Source organism: Coregonus lavaretus (assembly GCF_964263955.1).
Source record: "Coregonus lavaretus genome assembly, chromosome: 6".
In the NCBI taxonomy this organism is placed as follows: Eukaryota; Metazoa; Chordata; class Actinopteri; order Salmoniformes; family Salmonidae; genus Coregonus; species Coregonus lavaretus.
In genome coordinates this window covers 60,399,506-60,418,968 of record NC_139993.1, presented here as the reverse complement: position 1 = coordinate 60,418,968, position 19,463 = coordinate 60,399,506, and the positions used below count along the sequence as shown (strand labels likewise).

At 41.4% G+C, this 19,463-nt stretch overlaps 1 protein-coding gene across 3 annotated transcripts in view; it reads right to left on the bottom strand.

Moving 5' to 3' along the window:
* Window positions 1-19,463, bottom strand: part of LOC311130648 (complement factor H-like) — a 264,401-nt gene that overhangs the window by 232,839 nt on the left and 12,099 nt on the right. The window contains exons 6-16 of one of the 3 annotated variants that reach the window (XM_084163438.1): window positions 16,642-16,827; window positions 16,287-16,478; window positions 15,980-16,156; window positions 15,700-15,873; window positions 14,824-15,015; window positions 14,530-14,706; window positions 14,115-14,300; window positions 13,429-13,602; window positions 3,233-3,406; window positions 2,931-3,131; window positions 2,641-2,680 (exon numbers count right to left, since the gene is read on the bottom strand). In XM_084163438.1, the coding sequence (XP_084019564.1) occupies window positions 2,664-2,680; window positions 2,931-3,131; window positions 3,233-3,406; window positions 13,429-13,602; window positions 14,115-14,300; window positions 14,530-14,706; window positions 14,824-15,015; window positions 15,700-15,873; window positions 15,980-16,156; window positions 16,287-16,478; window positions 16,642-16,827 (1,850 nt within the window). In that variant the 3' untranslated portion in view covers window positions 2,641-2,663. The remainder of the gene's footprint in view (window positions 1-2,640; window positions 2,681-2,930; window positions 3,132-3,232; window positions 3,407-13,428; window positions 13,603-14,114; window positions 14,301-14,529; window positions 14,707-14,823; window positions 15,016-15,699; window positions 15,874-15,979; window positions 16,157-16,286; window positions 16,479-16,641; window positions 16,828-19,463) is intronic. The other 2 variants (XM_084163439.1, XM_084163437.1) reach the window with 2 other exon arrangements.

The window sequence follows — 19,463 nt, the reverse complement described above, 5'->3', positions numbered from 1 at the left end:
TACTATTTATAATACTGTTCATACTACTGTTTATAATACTGTTTATACTACTATTTATAATACTGTTTATACTACTGTTTATAATACTGTTCATACTATTGTTTATAATACTGTTTATAATACTGTTTATAATACTGTTTATACTACTGTATATAATACTGTTCATTCTACTGTATATAATACTGTTCATACTACTGTTCATGCTACTGTTTTTAATACTGTTCATACTACTGTTTATAATACTGTTTATAATACTGTTTATAATACTGTTTATACTACTGTATATAATACTGTTCATACTACTGTATATAATACTGTTCATACTACTGTTCATACTACTGTTCATACTACTGTTCATACTACTGTTTATGGTACTATTTATAATACTGTTCATACTACTGTTCATACTACTGTTTATGGTACTATTTATAATACTGTTCATACTACTGTTTATAATACTGTTTATACTACTGTTTATAATACTGTTCATACTACTTTTTATAATACTGTTCATACTACTGTTCATGCTACTGTTCATAATACTGTTCATACTACTGTTTATAATACTGTTTATAATACTGTTCATACTACTGTTCATACTACTGTTCATACTACTGTTTATAATACTGTTCATACTACTGTTTATAATATTGTTTATAATACTGTTTATAATACTGTTTATAATACTGTTCATACTACTGTTTATAATACTGTTCATACTACTGTTTATAATACTGTTTATAATACTGTTTATAATACTGTTCATACTACTGTTTATAATACTGTTCATACTACTGTTTATAATACTGTTCATACTACTGTTCATACTACTGTTTATGGTACTATTTATAATACTATTTATAATACTGTTTATAATACTGTTCATACTACTGTTTATAATACTGTTCATACTACTGTTTATAATACTGTTCATACTACTGTTTATAATACTGTTTATACTACTATTTATAATACTGTTTATACTACTGTTTATAATACTGTTCATACTATTGTTTATAATACTGTTTATAATACTGTTTATAATACTGTTTATACTACTGTATATAATACTGTTCATTCTACTGTATATAATACTGTTCATACTACTGTTCATGCTACTGTTTTTAATACTGTTCATACTACTGTTTATAATACTGTTTATAATACTGTTTATAATACTGTTTATACTACTGTATATAATACTGTTCATACTACTGTATATAATACTGTTCATACTACTGTTCATACTACTGTTCATACTACTGTTCATACTACTGTTTATGGTACTATTTATAATACTGTTCATACTACTGTTCATACTACTGTTTATGGTACTATTTATAATACTGTTCATACTACTGTTTATAATACTGTTTATACTACTGTTTATAATACTGTTCATACTACTTTTTATAATACTGTTCATACTACTGTTCATGCTACTGTTCATAATACTGTTCATACTACTGTTTATAATACTGTTTATAATACTGTTCATACTACTGTTCATACTACTGTTCATACTACTGTTTATAATACTGTTCATACTACTGTTTATAATATTGTTTATAATACTGTTTATAATACTGTTTATAATACTGTTCATACTACTGTTTATAATACTGTTCATACTACTGTTTATAATACTGTTTATAATACTGTTTATAATACTGTTCATACTACTGTTTATAATACTGTTCATACTACTGTTTATAATACTGTTCATACTACTGTTCATACTACTGTTTATGGTACTATTTATAATACTATTTATAATACTGTTTATAATACTGTTCATACTACTGTTTATAATACTGTTCATACTACTGTTTATAATACTGTTCATACTACTGTTTATAATACTGTTTATAATACTGTTTATAATACTGTTCATACTACTGTTTATAATACTGTTCATACTACTGTTTATAATACTGTTTATAATACTGTTTATAATACTGTTCATACTACTGTTTATAATACTGTTTATAATCCTGTTCATAATACTGTTCATACTACTGTTTATAATACTGTTCATACTACTGTTTATAATACTGTTCATACTACTGTTCATACTACTGTTTATGGTACTATTTATAATACTGTTTATAATACTGTTTATAATACTGTTCATACTACTGTTTATAATACTGTTCATACTACTGTTTATAATACTGTTCATACTACTGTTTATAATACTGTTCATACTACTGTTTATAATACTGTTTATAATACTGTTTATAATACTGTTCATACTACTGTTTATAATACTGTTCATAATACTGTTCATACTACTGTTTATAATACTGTTCATTCTACTGTTTATAATACTGTTCATACTACTGTTCATACTACTGTTCATACTACTGTTTATGGTACTATTTATAATACTGTTTATAATACTGTTTATAATACTGTTCATACTACTGTTTATAATACTGTTTATAATACTGTTTATAGTACTGTTCATACTACTGTTTATAATACTGTTTATAATACTGTATATAATACTGTTTATAATACTGTTCATACTACTGTTTATAGTTGATTTTAGACGTTTGCTCTGCCTTCAGTCCCCCTACAGGTTTGTGTAAATTAAGGGTATGACTTTCTTCAAAATGAGCACATATGTTAACTTACCCATATTGTCACGATCTCTCACCTTAAACTTGATGGCTGCCTAAAATCAATCAAAAAATGTAATCGATATGTTTATACAGTAGGAATGTTACACAGAATCGCATCATTGCAGCAAACCAAAGGTTTTCATGTAAAATTGGTATTTCAATCAAAATGTATATCAAATTGGATTACTGTAATCAACAACAGATACATCACATGGCATCCTGGACTTATGCATTCCATATATAGAATCACCACATGACACTGATATCCTGGATGTATGTTTGACTTTACATCATAGCACTTACATATAGGTGGGTGGTCCAAATATGTTATTTCTCCATCACTGCACTCCAACTTAATTTCTTTTTTATTATTAATGTATCCCCATTCATGGTAATATCCGTTTTTGCATTTGATAGCTATTTGGTCCTTGTGAGGAACATAACTTATTTTGGACAAATCCTGTAGATTGTGCTTTGGATCAAAAGTGTGAATCTCACAAGGCCCTGATAAAATAAAATAAAAATAAGTAACATAAAATCAGCAATACTTGAGCCAGGTTTCAAACACATGATCGGGTCATACTGGATGAAAATAATGTTCTTACGAAGGCATTGTGGAGGGGCCTCCCATACTCCATTCAGACATCTGATGCGGCCTTTGAAACTCAGTGTGTAGTGTAATTTACATCTGTAGGACACATCTTTATAAACGCCTTCAGCATCTTTATTTTCCATGGTGTAATCTCCATTATTAATATGAGGGGGATCTAGACAGCTTCCTAGATTAAACAGGAAATACATATCAATCATACATTTCAATTTATCTGCAACATTGTGAAGAATTTGGGGAAATTAATGAAAAGCTGTGGTCAACATGGTCCACATTTTCCCTTCTAAATCTAAATATGAAGATCTCCTCTTCAAACAGGTCATCATTTCTCACCCTCTCAACTCGCTGGGCTCTCTTTGTCCTCACCGTATCTTTTAGGTAAAAAGCAGTATAACGTTGGCTACTGTGTGAAAATAGCTAACTAATGTAAAATATACTGTGTCCGTAAAATGTATATAGTATGTAAGCTGGAAGTAGAAGCCTAATTATTGTTGTCATTTACATTTACATTTACGTCATTTAGCAGACGCTCTTATCCAGAGCGACTTACAAATTTGTGCATTCACCCTATAGCTAGTGGGATAACCACTTTACAATATATATATATTTTTTGTTTATATATTTATTTATTTATATTTTTTTTGCGGGGGGGGTGGGGGGGGGGGCGGTAGAAGGATTACTTTATCCTATCCCAGGTATTCCTTAAAGAGGTGGGGTTTCAAATGTCTCCGGAAGGTGGTGAGTGACTCCGCTGTCCTGGCGTCGTGAGGGAGCTTGTTCCACCATTGGGATGCCAGAGCAGCGAACAGAGCAGCGAACAGTTTTGACTGGGCTGAGCGGGAACTATGCTTCCGCAGAGGAAGGGGAGCCAGCAGGCCAGAGGTGGATGAACGCAATGCCCTCGTTTGTTGTTGTCCATTAGTTTACTCCAATTAGGGGAAGGGTGAAAGGGTTAGTGGAAAATTATTAAGAAGGAAAATATACTTTTTTTTAAATACACTGAACAAAAATATAAACACAACATGTGAAGTGTTGGTCCCATGTTTCATGAGCTGAAATGAAATATCATTATTTCCCCCATGAACACAAAAAATTTAATTTCTCTGAAATATTGAACACAAATTTGTTTACATCCCTGTTAGTGAGCATTTCTCCTTTGCAAAGATAATCCATCCACCTGACAGGTGTGGCATATCAATAAGCTGATTAAACAGCATGCTCATTACACAGGTGCACCTTGTGCTGGGGACAATAAAAGTCCATTCTAAAATGTGCAGTTTTGTCACACAACACAACGCTGCAGATGTCTCAAGTTTTGAGGGAGCATGCAATTGGCATGCTGACTGCAGGAATGTCCATCAGAGCTGTTGCCAGACAATCGGACGTTCATTTCTCTACCATAAGCCATCATGTTGTTTTAGAGAATTTAGCAGTACGTCCAACCGGCCTCACAACCGCAGACCACTTGTATGGTGTCGTGTGGGCGAGCGGTTTGCTGATGTCAACGTTGTGAACAGAGCGCCCCATGGTGGCGGTGGGGTTATGGTATGGGCAGGCATAAGCTACGAACAATTAAGACATTTGCATTTTATCGATGGAAATTAGAATATACAGAGATTCCTCAACGAGATAATGAAGCCCATTGTCATGCCATTCATCCACTACCATCACCTCATGTTTCAGCATGATAATGCACGGCCCCATGTCGCAAGGATCTGTACACAATTGCTTGAAGCTGAAAATGTCCCAGTTCTTCCGTGACCCGCATACTCACAAGACATGTCACCCATTGAGCATGTTTGGGATGCCAGTTCCTGCCAATATCCATTAACTTCGCACAGCCATTGAAGAGGAGTGGGACAACATTCCACAGGCCACATTGGAAATGATGCAGACAATTACATTCATAGAAGCCACAATCTATCTGCTGATCTACCCCTAAAATACATAAATATATACAGTACCAGTCAAAGGTTTGGACACGCCTACTCATTCCAAGGATCTTCTTTATTTTGACTATTTTCTACATTGTAGGATAATAGTGAAGACATCAAAACTATGAAATAACACATGGAATCATGTAGTAACCAAAAAAGTGTTCAACATATCAAAATATATTTTATATTTGAGATTCTTTAAAGTATCCACCTGTCACGCCCTGGCTCTGGGGACTATTACATGTTGAGCCAGGGTGTGGATTTTCTATGTTATAGTTTTCTATGTTTTGTTCTAGATCGTTTAGTTTCTATGTTGGCCAGGGTGGTTCCCAATCAGAGACAGCTGTAGCTCGTTGTCTCTGATTGGGGACCATACTTAGGTAGCCTTTTGGCAGGTTAGGTGGTGGGATCTTGTTCCGTAAGGTTTTGTGTATAACCTAGGACTTCACGTATCGTTTCGTTTGTTGTTTTGGTTCGTGTGTGTACTAATAAAGAATGTATGCTTATCACGCTGCGCCTTGGTCCGCTTTCTGTCGACGGTCGTGACAGAAGATCCCAACTTAGCCTGACCAAGCAGCGTGTCCAGGAACGGACAGACTGGACTTGGGAGGAGATCCTGGACGGGAACGGATCCTGGACTTGGGAAGAGATCCAGGCCGGAATGGATCGCCGTCCTTGGGAGGAGACTGTGGAGGCGCGCAACAGAGAGGAGCAGCGGCAACGCAGAGGGTACCGGCCGAGGAGGAAGCCCGAGAGACAGCCCCAAGAAAAGTTTTGGGGTGGCTAAAAGGGTGGTTGGCGGAGCCTAGAGTTAGAGCAGAGCCAACTACCCGTACTCAGGCTAGGAAGCGTGAGACTGGGCAGGCTCCGTGTTATGCGGAGCCACGTACTGTGCCGCGAGTGTTCCGGCACAGTCTTGTACGTCTTGTGCTAGCACCACGCACGTGTCGTGCTAAGGTGGGCATGCAGCCAGGACGGAGTGTGCCGGCTCAACGCTTGTGACCTCCAGTACCCCTCATCGGTCCCGGACATCCTGCGCCAGTGCCACGTGCTGTAGCGCCAGTACGAGTGCACAGCCCTGTACGTCCTGTGCTGATGCCTCACACATATTGTGTGGAGATAGGCATTCAGCCAGGACGGGTTGTGTCAGCTCTCCGCTCCAGACCTCCAGTCCGCCTCCACAGTCCGGCCCGGCCCGTTCCGGCTCCCCACACCAAGCCTATGGTGCGTGTTCCCAGTCCAGCCCGGCCCGTTCCTGCTCCCCGCACCAAGTCAGTGGTGCGCGTCGACAGTCCGGCCCGGCCTGTTCCTTCTCCCCGCACCAAGCTTGTGATGCGTGTCATCAGCCCGGTCCGGCCCGTTCCTGCTCCCCGCACCAAGCCAGTGGTGCGCGTCGCCAGCCCGGTCCGGCCCGTTCCTCATCCCCGCACCAAGCCAGTGGTGCGCGTCGTCAGCCCGGTCCGGCCCGTTCCTGCTCCCCGCACCAAGCCAGTGGTGCGCGTCGCCAGCCCGGTCTGGCCCGTTCCTGCCCCTCGCACCAAGCCTGTGGTGCACGTCGCCAGCCCGGTCCGGCCTGTTCCTGCCCCTCGCACCAAGCCTGTGGTGCGCGTCGCCAGCCCGGTCCGGCCTGTTCCTGCCCCTCGCACCAAGCCTGTGGTGCGCGTCGCCAGCCCGGTCCGGCCTGTTCCTGTCCCTCGCACAAAGCCAGTGGTGCACGTCGTCAGCCCGGTCCGGCCTGTTCCTGTCCCTCGCACAAAGCCAGTGGTGCACGTCGTCAGCCCGGTCCGGCCCGTTCCAGCTCCCCGCACCAAGCCTGTGATGCGCGTCGCCAGCCCGGTCCGGCCCGTTCCTGCCCCCGGCACCAAGCCAGTGGTGCGCGTCGTCAGTCCGGCACGGTCCGTGCCTGTTCCACCGGTGCCTGGTCCGGCACCGGTCAGCTGCTCCACACCGGAGCCAGAGCAATCCGCTCCACCGGTGTCCAGTCCAGCTCCGGCCAGCGGGGCCAGACCAGACCAGGGGCGCTACGGGGGGGTAGAGAGAGAGTGGTGGTCACGCCAGGAGCCGGACCCGCCTCCGAGGCGGAATGCCCACCCAGCCCCTACCCCGTTGTGTTGGTGTGGCGCGGTCGCAGTCCGCGCCTTTGGGGGAGGTACTGTCACGCCCTGGCTCTGGAGACTATTAAATGTTGAGCGAGGGTGTGGATTTTCTATTTTATAGTTTTCTATGTTTTGTTCTAGATCGTTTAGTTTCTATGTTGGCCAGGGTGGTTCCCAATCAGAGACAGCTGTAGCTCGTTGTCTCTGATTGGGGACCATACTTAGGCAGCCTTTTGGCAGGTTAGGTGGTGGGATCTTGTTCCGTAAGGTTTTGTGTATAACCTAGGACTTCACGTATCGTTTCGTTTGTTGTTTTGGTTCGTGTGTGTACTAATAAAGAATGTACGCTTATCACGCTGTGCCTTGGTCAGCATCATGTAACGATCGTGACACCACCCTTTGCCTTGATAACAGCTTTGCACACTCTTGGCATTCTCTCAACCAGCTTCATGAGGTAGTCACCTGGAATGCATTTCAATTAACAGGTGTGCCTTGTTAAAAGTTAATTTGTGTAATTTCTTTCCTTCTTAATGCGATGAGTTGTGTTCTGACAAAGGGCTGGTATACAGAAGATAGCCCTATTTGGTAAAATACCAAGTCAATATTATGGCAAAAAAAGCTCAAATAAGCAAAGGGAAACGACAGTCCTTCATTACTTTAAGACATGAAGGTCAGTCAATCCAGAAGATTTCAAGAACTTTGAAAGTTTCTTCAAGTGGAGTCGCAAAAACCATAAAGCGCTATGATGAAACTGGCCCTCATGAGGACATCCAAAGGAAAGGAAGACCCAGACTTATCTCTGCTGCAGAGGATATGTTCATTAGAGTTACCAGACTCAAAAATGGAAGCCCAAATAAATGCTTCACAGAGTTCAAGTAACAGACACATCTCAACATCAACTGTTCAGAGGAGACTGTGTGAATCAGGCCTTCATGGTCGAATTGCTGCAAAGAAACCACTACTAAAGGACACCAATAAGAAAAAAAGACTTGCTTGGGCCAAGAAGCACGAGCAATGGACATTAGACCGGTGGAAATCTGTCCTTTGGTCTGATGAGTCCAAATTTGAGATTTTTGGTTCCAATCGCCATGTCTTTGTGAGACGCATAGTAGGTGAACGGATGATCTCTGCATGTGTGGTTCCCACCGTGAAGCATGGAGGAGGAGGTGTAATGTTGTTAGGGTGCTTTGCTGGTGACACTGTCAGTGATTTATTTAGAATTCAAGGCACACTTAACCAGCATGGCTACCACAGCATTCTGCAGCGATACGCCATCCCATCTGGTTTGCGCTTAGTGGAACTATCATTTGTTTTTCAACAGGACAATGACCCAACACACCTCCGGGCTGTTTAAGGCTATTTGACCAAGGAGAGTGATGGAGTGCTGCATCAGATGAGCTGGCCTCCACAATCCCCCAACCTCAACCCAATTGAGATGGTTTGGGATGAGTTAGACTGCAGGGTGAAGGGAAAGCAACCAACAAGTGCTCAGCTTATGTGGGAACTCCTTCAAGACTGTTGGAAAAGCATTCCTGGTGAAGCTGGTTGAGAGAATGACAAGAGTGTGCAAAAATGTCATCAAGGCAAACGGTGGCTACTTTGAAGAATCTAAAATATAACATATATTTTAATTTATTTAACACTTTTTTTGGTTACTTCATGATTCCATATGTGTTATTTCATAGTTTTGATGTCCTCATTATTATTCTATAGTGTATAAAATTATTATTATTTTTTTTTAAACTTGAATGAGTAGGTGTGTCCAAACTTTTGACTGGTACTGTGTATATAGTTATAATGCAATAAAATAAATGTTTAATGATAAAATAATAAAGAAATAAACTGTTTAATATGGGCTACTGTGTGGAAATAGCAATCCAATTGTAGCTACAGTTGAAGTCGTAAGTTTACATACACTTAGGTTGGAGTCATTAAAACTCATTTTTCAAACACTACACCAATTTCTTGTTAACAAACTATAGTTTTGTCAAGTCGGTTAGGACATCTACTTTGTGCATGACATAAGTAATTTTTCCAACAATTGTTTACAGACAGATTATTTCACTTATACAGTGGCTTGCGAAAGTATTCACCCCCCTTGGCATTTTTCCTATTTTGTTGCCTTACAACCTGGAATTAAAATTGATTTTTTGGGGGTTTGTATCATTTCATTTACACAACATGCCTACCACTTTGAATATGCAAAATATTTTTTGGGGTGAAACAAACAAGAAATAAGACAAAAAAACAGAAAACTTGAGCGTGCATAACTATTCACCCCCCCCCAAAGTCAATACTTTGTAGAGCCACCTTTTGCAGCAATTACAGCTGCAAGTCTCTTGGGGTATGTCTCTTTAATGGGATTTCTGCCCATTCTTCAAGGCAAAACTGCTCCAGCTCCTTCAAGTTGGATGGGTTCCGCTGGTGTACAGCAATCTTTAAGTCATACCACAGATTCTAAATTGGATTGAGGTCTGGGCTTTGACTAGGCCATTCCAAGACATTTAAATGTTTCCCTTAAACCACTCGAGTGTTGCTTTAGCAGTATGCTTAGGGTCATTGTCCTGCTGGAAGGTGAACCTCCGTCCAAGTCTCAAATCTCTGGAAGACTGAAACAGGTTTCCCTCAAGAATTTCCCTGAATTTAGCTCCATCCATCATTCCTTCAATTCTGACCAGTTTCCCAGTCCCTGCCGATGAAAAACATCCCCACAGCATGATGCTGCCACCACCATGCTTCACTGTGGGGATGGTGTTCTCAGGGTGATGAGAAGTGTTGGGTTTGCGCCAGACATAGCATTTCCTTGATGGCCAAAAAGTAAAATTTTACACTCTTCCGTAAAGCCCAGCTCTGTGGAGTGTATGGCTTAAAGTGGTCATATGGACAGATACTCCAATCTCCGCTGTGGAGCTTTGCAGCTCCTTCAGGGTTATCTTTGGTCTCTTTGTTGCCTCTCTGATTAATGCCCTCCTTGCCTGGTCCATGAGTTTTGGTGGGCGGCCCTCTCTTGGCAGGTTTGTTTTGGTGCCATATTCTATCAATTTTTTAATAATGGATTTAATGGTGCTCCGTGGGATGTTCAAAGTTTCAGATATTTTTTTTATAACCCAACCCTGATCTGTACTTCTCCACAACTTTGTCCCTGACCTGTTTGGAGAGCTCCTTGGTCTTCATGGTGCCGCTTGCTTGGTGGTGCCCCTTGCTTAGTGGGGTTGCAGACTCTGGGTCCTTTCAGAACAGGTGTATATATACTGAGATCATGTGACAGATCATGTGAAACTTAGATTGCACACAGGTGGACTTTATTTAACTAATTATGTGACTTCTGAAGGTAATTGGTTGCACCAGATCGTATTTAGGGGCTTCATAGCAAAGGGGGTGAATACATATGCACACACCACTTTTCCGTTATTTATTTTTTGAATTTTTTTAAACAAGTTATTTTTTGAATTCCACTTCACCAATTTTGACTATTTTGTCTATCTTCAGTATATGAAATCCAAATAAAAATCCATTTAAATTATAGGTTGTAATGCAACAAAATAGGAAAAACGCCAAGGGGGATGAAAACTTTTGCAAGGCACTGTAATTGACTGTATCACAATTCCAGTGGGACAGAAGTTTACATACACTAAGTTGACTGTGCCTTTAAACAGCTTGGGAAATTCCAGAAAATGATGTCATGGCTTTAGAAGCTTCTGATAGGCAAATTGACATAATTTGAGTCAATTGGAGGTGTACCTTTGGATGTATTTCAAGGCTTACCTTCAAACTCAGTGCCTCTTTGCTTGACATCATGGGAAAATCAAAAAGAAATCAGCCAAGACCTCAGAAAAAAATTGTAGACCTCCACAAATCTGGTTCATCCTTGGGAGCAATTTCCAAACGACTGAAGGTACCACGTTCATCTGTACAAACAATAGTACTCAAGTATGAACACCATGGGACCACGCAGGCGTCATACCGCTCAGGATGGAGATGCGTTCTGTCTCCTAGAGATGAACGTACTTTGGTGCGAAAAGTGCAAATCAATCCCAGAACAACAGCAAAGGACCTTGTGAATATGCTGGAGGAAACAGGTACAAAAGTATCTATATCCACAGTAAAACTTGTCCTATATTGACATAACATGAAAGGCCGCTCAGCAAGGAAGAAGCCACTGCTCCAAAACCGCCATAAAAAAGCCAGACTACGGTTTGCAACTGCACATGGGAACAAAGAAATGTCCTCTGGTCTGATGAAACAAAAATAGAACTGTTTGGCCATAATGACCATCTTTATGTTTGGAGGGAAAAGGGGGATGCTTGCAAGCCGAAGAACCCCATCCCAACCGTGAAGCACGGGGGTGGCAGCATCATGTTGTGGGGGTGCTTTGCTGCAGGAGGCACTGGTGCACTTCACTAAATAGATGGCATCATGAGGAAGAATTTTGGGGGGGATATATTGAAGCAACATCTCAAGACATCAGTCAGGAAGTTAAAGCTTGGTCGGAAATGCGTCTTCCAAATGGACAATGACCCCAAGTTGTGGCAAAATGGCTTAAGGACAACAAAGTCAAGGTTTTGGAGTGGCCATCACAAAGCCCTGACCTCAATCCTATAGAAAATGTGTGGGCAGAACTGAAAAAAAAGGCAAGGAGGCCTACAAACATGACTCAGTTACACCAGATCTGTCAGGAGGAATGGGCCAAAATTCACCCAACTTATTGTGGGAAGCTTGTGGAAGGCTACCCAAAACATTTGACCCAAGTTAAACAATTTAAAGGCAATGCTACCAAATACTAATTGAGCGTATGTAAACTTTTGATCCACTGGGAACGTGATGAAAGAAATAAAAACTGAAATAAATCATTCTCTCTACTATTATTCTGACATTTCACATTATTAAAATAAAATGGTGATCCTAACTGACCTAAAACAGGGATTTTTTTCTAGGATTAAATGTCAGGAATTGTGAAAAACTGAGTTTAAATGTATTTGGCTAAGGTGTATGTAAACTTCCGACTTCAACTGTATATGATAAATCTGTAGCTCAATTGGTAGAGCATGGCACTTGTAACGCCAGGGTAGTGGGTTCGATCGCTGGGACCACCCATACGTAAAAATGTATGCACACATGACTGTAAGTCACTTTGGATAAAAGCGTCTGCTAAATGGCATATTGTTATTATAAAGCATTACAAAATGTACAGTACCATGATAATTGTGTATCATAATAATACAGTGCCATGATAATACAGTTCCATGATAATACAGTACAGTACCATGATAATAAAGTACAGTACTAGGATAATACAGTACAGTATAATGATAATACAGTAGAATTATAATACATTACAGTACCATGATAATACAGTTCAACGATAATACAGTATCATGTTAATACAGTACCATGATAATACAATACCATGATAATACATTAAAATAATACAGTGCAATGATAATACAGTACCAAGATAATACAGTACAATATCATGATAATGCAGTATCATGATAATACAGAATAATACAGTACCATGATAATACCAAACAGTACCTTGATAATACAGTATTATGATAATACAGTACAATGATAATGCAGTAACACGATAATACAATACAGGACCATGATAATACAGTACCATTATACTACAGTACAGTATCATGATTATGCAGTACCATGTTAATACAGTATCATGATAATATAATATTTTGATAATACAGCATCATGATAATACAGTTCCATGACAATACAGTAGCATGATAATACCATACAGTACCTTGATAGTACAGTATTATGATAATACAGTACATTATCATAATAATACAGCACCATGATAATACAGTAAAGTATCATGATAGTACAGTACAGTATCATGATAATACAGTACAGTATCATGATAATACAGCACCATGATACTACAGTACAGTATCATGACAATACAGTACCATGTTAATACAATATCATGATAATACAGTACCATGATAATACAGTGACCTGATTATACATTACCATGATAATACAGTTTGATGATAATACAGTACAATGACAATACAGTATCATGATAATACAGTACAAGGATAATACAGTATAGTACGATGATAATACAGTACCATGATAATACAGTCTCATGATAATACAGTACCATGATAATACAGTACCATAGACTTAAGACTTACCTTTACACTCAACCGGCTTGTGCCATTCTCCATTCTTGCAAATTGTTTTTCCTCCTGGGCCTTTGTATGGGCTGAGGCATTCATATTCTATTTGGTTCCCATTTTCGTATCTCTCTAGCTCCTGGTCAATAATCTGAAAATGTTTCCCTGCACCCTCAGGCTCACCACAGTACTCTGCAGGTGAAGCACAGCATGTTTGAACTATCAAATTACAATAAAGTACCAGAGACACAAATGTGGCAGTGAATGACTGTATGGTTAGAACCATAGTCAATGGCCAATGTACAGTATATTCAGAAGATTTTACTGGGGTAATTTGTGATACATACAGTAAATATGCACTGAAACTCATCCATGATCATCTCTAGGAAAACTACACTTGTGTAAATATATTGAATATAGCAACAACAACAAAAAACAACAGCAACTTTCTCAAAGTGGACACATTGGAGACATGCTGAGAAACTGTAAATCAGAGATGTATATTTCTGTAATACCAAGCAAAGCCTTAACAAGGATCCCTGATTGTACGAGGCGAGAAACATGGTGTTATGTGACACGGAATTGTTTCATCTCAATTAACATTTAAATCTTTTTTTTTAAACCTTTTTGAATAGGTGATGTTCATTATAAAGTAACTATAAACTGGATTACTGCATCAGTTTCAAACAGTTATCAATACTTACGTTTGCATGTTGGTGGTGGTAGTGTCCAATTCCCATTTTCGCAAGTAATTTTTTGAAGTCCCTCTATTTCAAAGGCCTTGCGACATTCATAATTCACTTCAAATCCCTCTATGTATTCATTTTGGTACGGGATTTTAACAATTGCATTTTCAACTTTAGGTGGAGGATCACATGGAACGCCTTGCGCTTCAGGAGAAGAAAATATTGATGTAAGATTAGTGGGTAGAAAACATACACACAGTACAGATACAGAACAACTACCTGTCTATTTACGTAATATCATACGGGCTTCTGGGGCCTTTTCCCCAAACAATTAAAACATATAGTAAACATACAGTAAAGGATGACTGGCCCCTGCATACAAGTCAAATCAAGTGATTATTTCAAATGTACGAAACTATTAACAACTACTCACGTTTACAAGCTGGTAACGGTGCTTGCCATTCTCCATTCTCACATTGTATATTCATATAATCAGATGAGTATCCATCTTTGCAATGAATTTGAACAGTTTCTCGATTGTTATAGACTTCATGGTGAGTTACCTTAATCATGTTGGGAATGACAGGGATTCTGCCACATTGTGATTGATCTAGAGAGACACAGCATTGAGATTTCAGACCAATCTAGCAAAGGCAGAGGAAAATGCATTCTACTGTTCTTGATCTACTTTTTAAAGAGATAATATCTAGAGGATCTGTTTTCTTACCAATACACTTTGAAATTCCAGACCATTTTCCCTCAGTACATGTGGCTGCACCCCACCAACCCCTGGTAGAGGGTTTGAACCTTTCATTGCAGGAATAATATATCTTGCTGTTCCTAGGATCAACATTACTCTCATTTGACTGAACTATGAATCCATTCTCCACAGTCGGGTTGATACATGCTCCCTCTATTTCTGGGGGAGACAATGACATGAAACATTATAGAACACATTGTGACACATTATAGAACACATTGTGACACATTATAGAACACATTGTGACACATTATAGAACACATTGTGATACATTGTGACACATTCGTGGATTTTTTATCCAGTTCTACAGCTTTAATGCTGAATTCCTCCCAATTGACCCCGCTGCCAGTGGTAGGGAGATCTCACAAGAGGGTCACGTGAATCAACACAGGTTATCACTACAATGATAGAGATGTTTAGTGTCATCATGAACCATACCTGTACAGTAATACACAGTCACTCATCTGTCTATACCTCAATATAGCCTCAATATGATGCATACTCCTTCTATTTCTGGGAGAAACAATTGCATGAAACATTACAGAAGGCATTGTGACACATCGTGCAGTTAACTGTTTACAGAGCACTTAGAGGACCTGCTCTACAATATCATGACATTTTGGCCACACTGTCAGTTTGGTAAAAGCACTGAACGGAGCAATATCTGGAAAACCAATGGAAGGAAAGTGAGCGAATGTTCTGGCCATTACCAATTCCACATCAAATCCCCAATAGGTTAAAATCTGATGTTTGATCTTTCCAGTAGCCTTTAAACCCTCTGGATCAGTGACTTGAGTCACATCCTCAGAGTTTTAGATGATTGAAGTATAAATGTCACCCTACCTTTACAGCCAAGTGTCCTGGTCCAGCCATTTGTCTTACAGGTAGCAGTAGTAGTGCTGTCCAATAGTTTATAATTCCTCTTACATTCATAAGTGAGCTGTTCATTGTATTTGTATCTTGTTTTAGGGTCTTCAATCACAGCATTTGGGATATCTGGCTTGTCACATGTTATCTCTGAAAGACAAACAACGTAATTCTGATGCAGTCCAAACTAACATCCGACCACAAGGTAATCTAACCATAGTGGTATTCAAAGATGGCGTCCTTCAAAATACTGCACCTTCACAGAGTGGGTGTGGAGTCCAGGAGCCATCACTTGTGCATGTGGCATCACCTCTGGAATTTGTGGTTTTAAATCCGGTTTTACAGCTGTAACGCTGAGTGTTTCTCAATTGACCTCGCTGCCAACGGTAGGGAGAATTCACAAGAGGGTCACGTGGATCATCACAGGTTATCGCTACAATGATAGAGATGTTTAGTGTCAGCATGAACCATACCTGTACAGTAATACACAGTGATTCACCTGTGTATACCCCAATATACCCTCAATATATCATACTACAATATACTCTCCAGTATAAACATACGTTCACAATATGTAAAAGATGACCACTTTCCGTCCTCTTTGCATGTTACTGTCTGTTCGGATGTTTGGCTAAAGATCCAGAATCCTGAGGCACAGGTCACCGTCACCCTTTCATCAGGCAAGAACAGATTTCTGCCAGCAGGTGTGTAGCTGGTTCCTCTTGTTGGTTTCAATGATAATGAACATTTCACTTCTGCATTTTAGAAACAAAAACATTGAAAAACATTATGTTAGTAGCTTGATAAAATATGTTAAAATTATAAAAATATAAATGTAAAGTTCAAAACATGAGTTACCCAGCCGACTTAAAATGTCAAGTTGCATTCACTTGATTCCTGAGATGATCAGATCCTTACCTTCACACTCTGGTGTTGGACTCCATATGGCTCTGTTGACCATTTTAGTGCATCGAGGGGCTCTTCCCTGAGACTTCATATACCTCGGATTACAGCTGTATCTCAGTATGTCATCTTCATTGTAATCTTCCTTTAGGGGCCCGGTCACTTCACCATTAGCTATTTTTGGAGCATAGCATTTAATCACTGTGAAATGAATAAGCACAGAATTAAACAGATGATTGGTCATCATGATCAGAAACAACAATGTGTGACAATGCGAATTGTTGATTCAAATATGGCATAAGCATTGTGAGGGATTATTTTTAATATTACACTTTTGAGTTGATGACGGTCATTCAAATCTGGATTTTAAAAAACACTACATATAATCACTGATCATTCTATACGGTCATTATATATTCTTCCCCAATATGGGATCATGTTGTGATTTGTTTTGTATTCTAGTGGTGTCAAGAGAATTTCTATCTCTAATTCAACCTAAGCATTACCAGGGGTTGTAAGGCTCTGGTTTTAATCATAAATGATTCAAGGTCCACAACCAGCAAGAATGATCTGTATTTTATTCATGGAGAGCTCTGGCGCCCAAAACCCATACATACTGTTTTATACCTCTTCACACAAAGGCACTTTGCTCCGCCCACCTTTAGGAGTATCACACCCTGGCTCTGGGACTCATTATGTTGAGCCAGGGTGTGTTCATTTCTATGTGTGTATTTCTGTGTTGGTGTTCATTCTAGTTTGTTGTATTCTATGTTTGCCTGAGTGACTCCCAATCAGAGGCAACGAGTGTCAGCTGTTGGCTGGTTGTCTCTGATTGGGAGCCATATTTAACTGTATGTTTTCCCTTTGTGGTTGTGGGTTTTTGTTCCGTGTTCGGTCATTGATACCGTGGACGTCACGAGTCGTGTTTTGTTTTGTATTTTTATGCTTTAACTAATTCAAGTATGTTTGTTCATCACGCTGCGCCTTGGTCTACTCCTTACCTCGATCGTGACAGAAAAACCCACCATGCAACGACCAAGCAGCGTGTCCAGGGGCAGCCCTTGGGGTGGACATGGGAGGAAGCGCCGGGAAAAGCCCTGGCGAAAGAGGAGCAGCGTGTCCAGGAGCAGGCAGCCTGGACATGGGAGGAGATATTGGACGGTAAAGGGTCCTGGACTTGGGGGGAAATCCTGGCCGGGATGGATCGCCGGCCATGGAGTGAGACAGTGGAGAGGCGACGGAGAGAGGAGCAACGGCGTGATCAGGGTCGTCGTCGGACGGTCGTGAGGCAACCCCAGAAAATTTTTAGGGGGGGGGGGGCACACGGCATGGACGACGGGGCTGACGGAGGAGAAAAGGGGGCGGATCCAGAAGGCCACCAGGCCAGGGGTTCACCGCCCTGTACGTCCTGTGCGGATGCCTCACACAGAGTGTGTGAGGGTAGGCATTCAGCCAGGACGGGTGGTGGCCGCTCTTCACTCCAGGCCTCCTATCCGTCTCCACAGCCCGGTTCGGCCTGTCCCTGCTCCACGCACCAAGCCTACGGTGTGTGTCGCCAGCCCAGCCCGGCCTGTCTCTGCTCCACGCACCAAGCCTACGGTGTGCGTCGCCAGCCCAGTCCGGCCTGTCCCTGCTCCACGCACCAAGCCTACGGTGTGCGTCGACAGCCCAGCCCGGCCTGTTCCTGCCACTCGCACCAAACCTACGGTGCGCGTCACCAGCCCGGTCCGGCCTGTTCCTGCCACCCGCACCAAGTCTACGGTGCGCGTCGCCAGCCCGACCCGGCCTGTTCCTGCCACCCGCACCAAGTCTACGGTGCGCGTCGCCAGCCCGAACCGGCCTGTTCCTGCCACTCGCACCAAACCTACGGTGCGCGTCGCCAGCCCGGTCCGGCCTGTTCCTGCCACCCGCACCAAGTCTACGGTGCGCGTCGCCAGCCCGACCCGGCCTGTTCCTGCCACTCGCACCAAACCTACGGTGCGCGTCGCCAGCCCGGTCCGGCCTGTTCCTGCCACTCGCACTAAGCCAGGGGTGCGAGAAGTCAGCCTGGTAAGGCCCGTTCCTCCTCCACGCACCAAGCCAGGGGTGCGAGTCGACAGCCTGGTAAGGATCGCTCCTGTTAAGTCCAGTCCTGCTCCAGCCGGCGGGGCCAGACTGGACCAGGGGCACTATGGGGGGTGTATTGGAGGGTGGTGGTCAAGGCCGGAGCCAGAACCGCCGCCGAGGAGGTATGCCCGCCCAGCCCTCCCCTGGTTTGTTTAGTTGAGGCGCGGTCGCAGTCCGCGCCTTTAGGGGGGGGTACTGTCACACCCTGGCTCTGGGACTCATTATGTTGAGCCAGGGTGTGTTCATTTCTATGTGTGTATTTCTGTGTTGGTGTTCATTCTAGTTTGTTGTATTCTATGTTTGCCTGAGTGACTCCCAATCAGAGGCAACGAGTGTCAGCTGTTGGCTGGTTGTCTCTGATTGGGAGCCATATTTAACTGTATGTTTTCCCTTTGTGGTTGTGGGTTTTTGTTCCGTGTTCGGTCATTGATAACGTGGACGTCACGAGTCGTGTTTTGTTTTGTATTTTTATGCTTTAACTAATTCAAGTATGTTTGTTCATCACGCTGCACCTTGGTCTACTCCTTACCTCGATCGTGACAAGGAGGCTTTTTGTAACCCGTTTTCTCAGTCCCCTTCACCCTGGAATGTTTAGTCCCGCCCCCCTCTGTTAGTGGGTGGCCACTACATTATAACTAACCCCATTCACACATTTATACTCTATTTGGGGTGAAATCCTTTAGTCATTATTCTTAAAATACAAATTAATCTAACAAGTGGGACATTGCCCT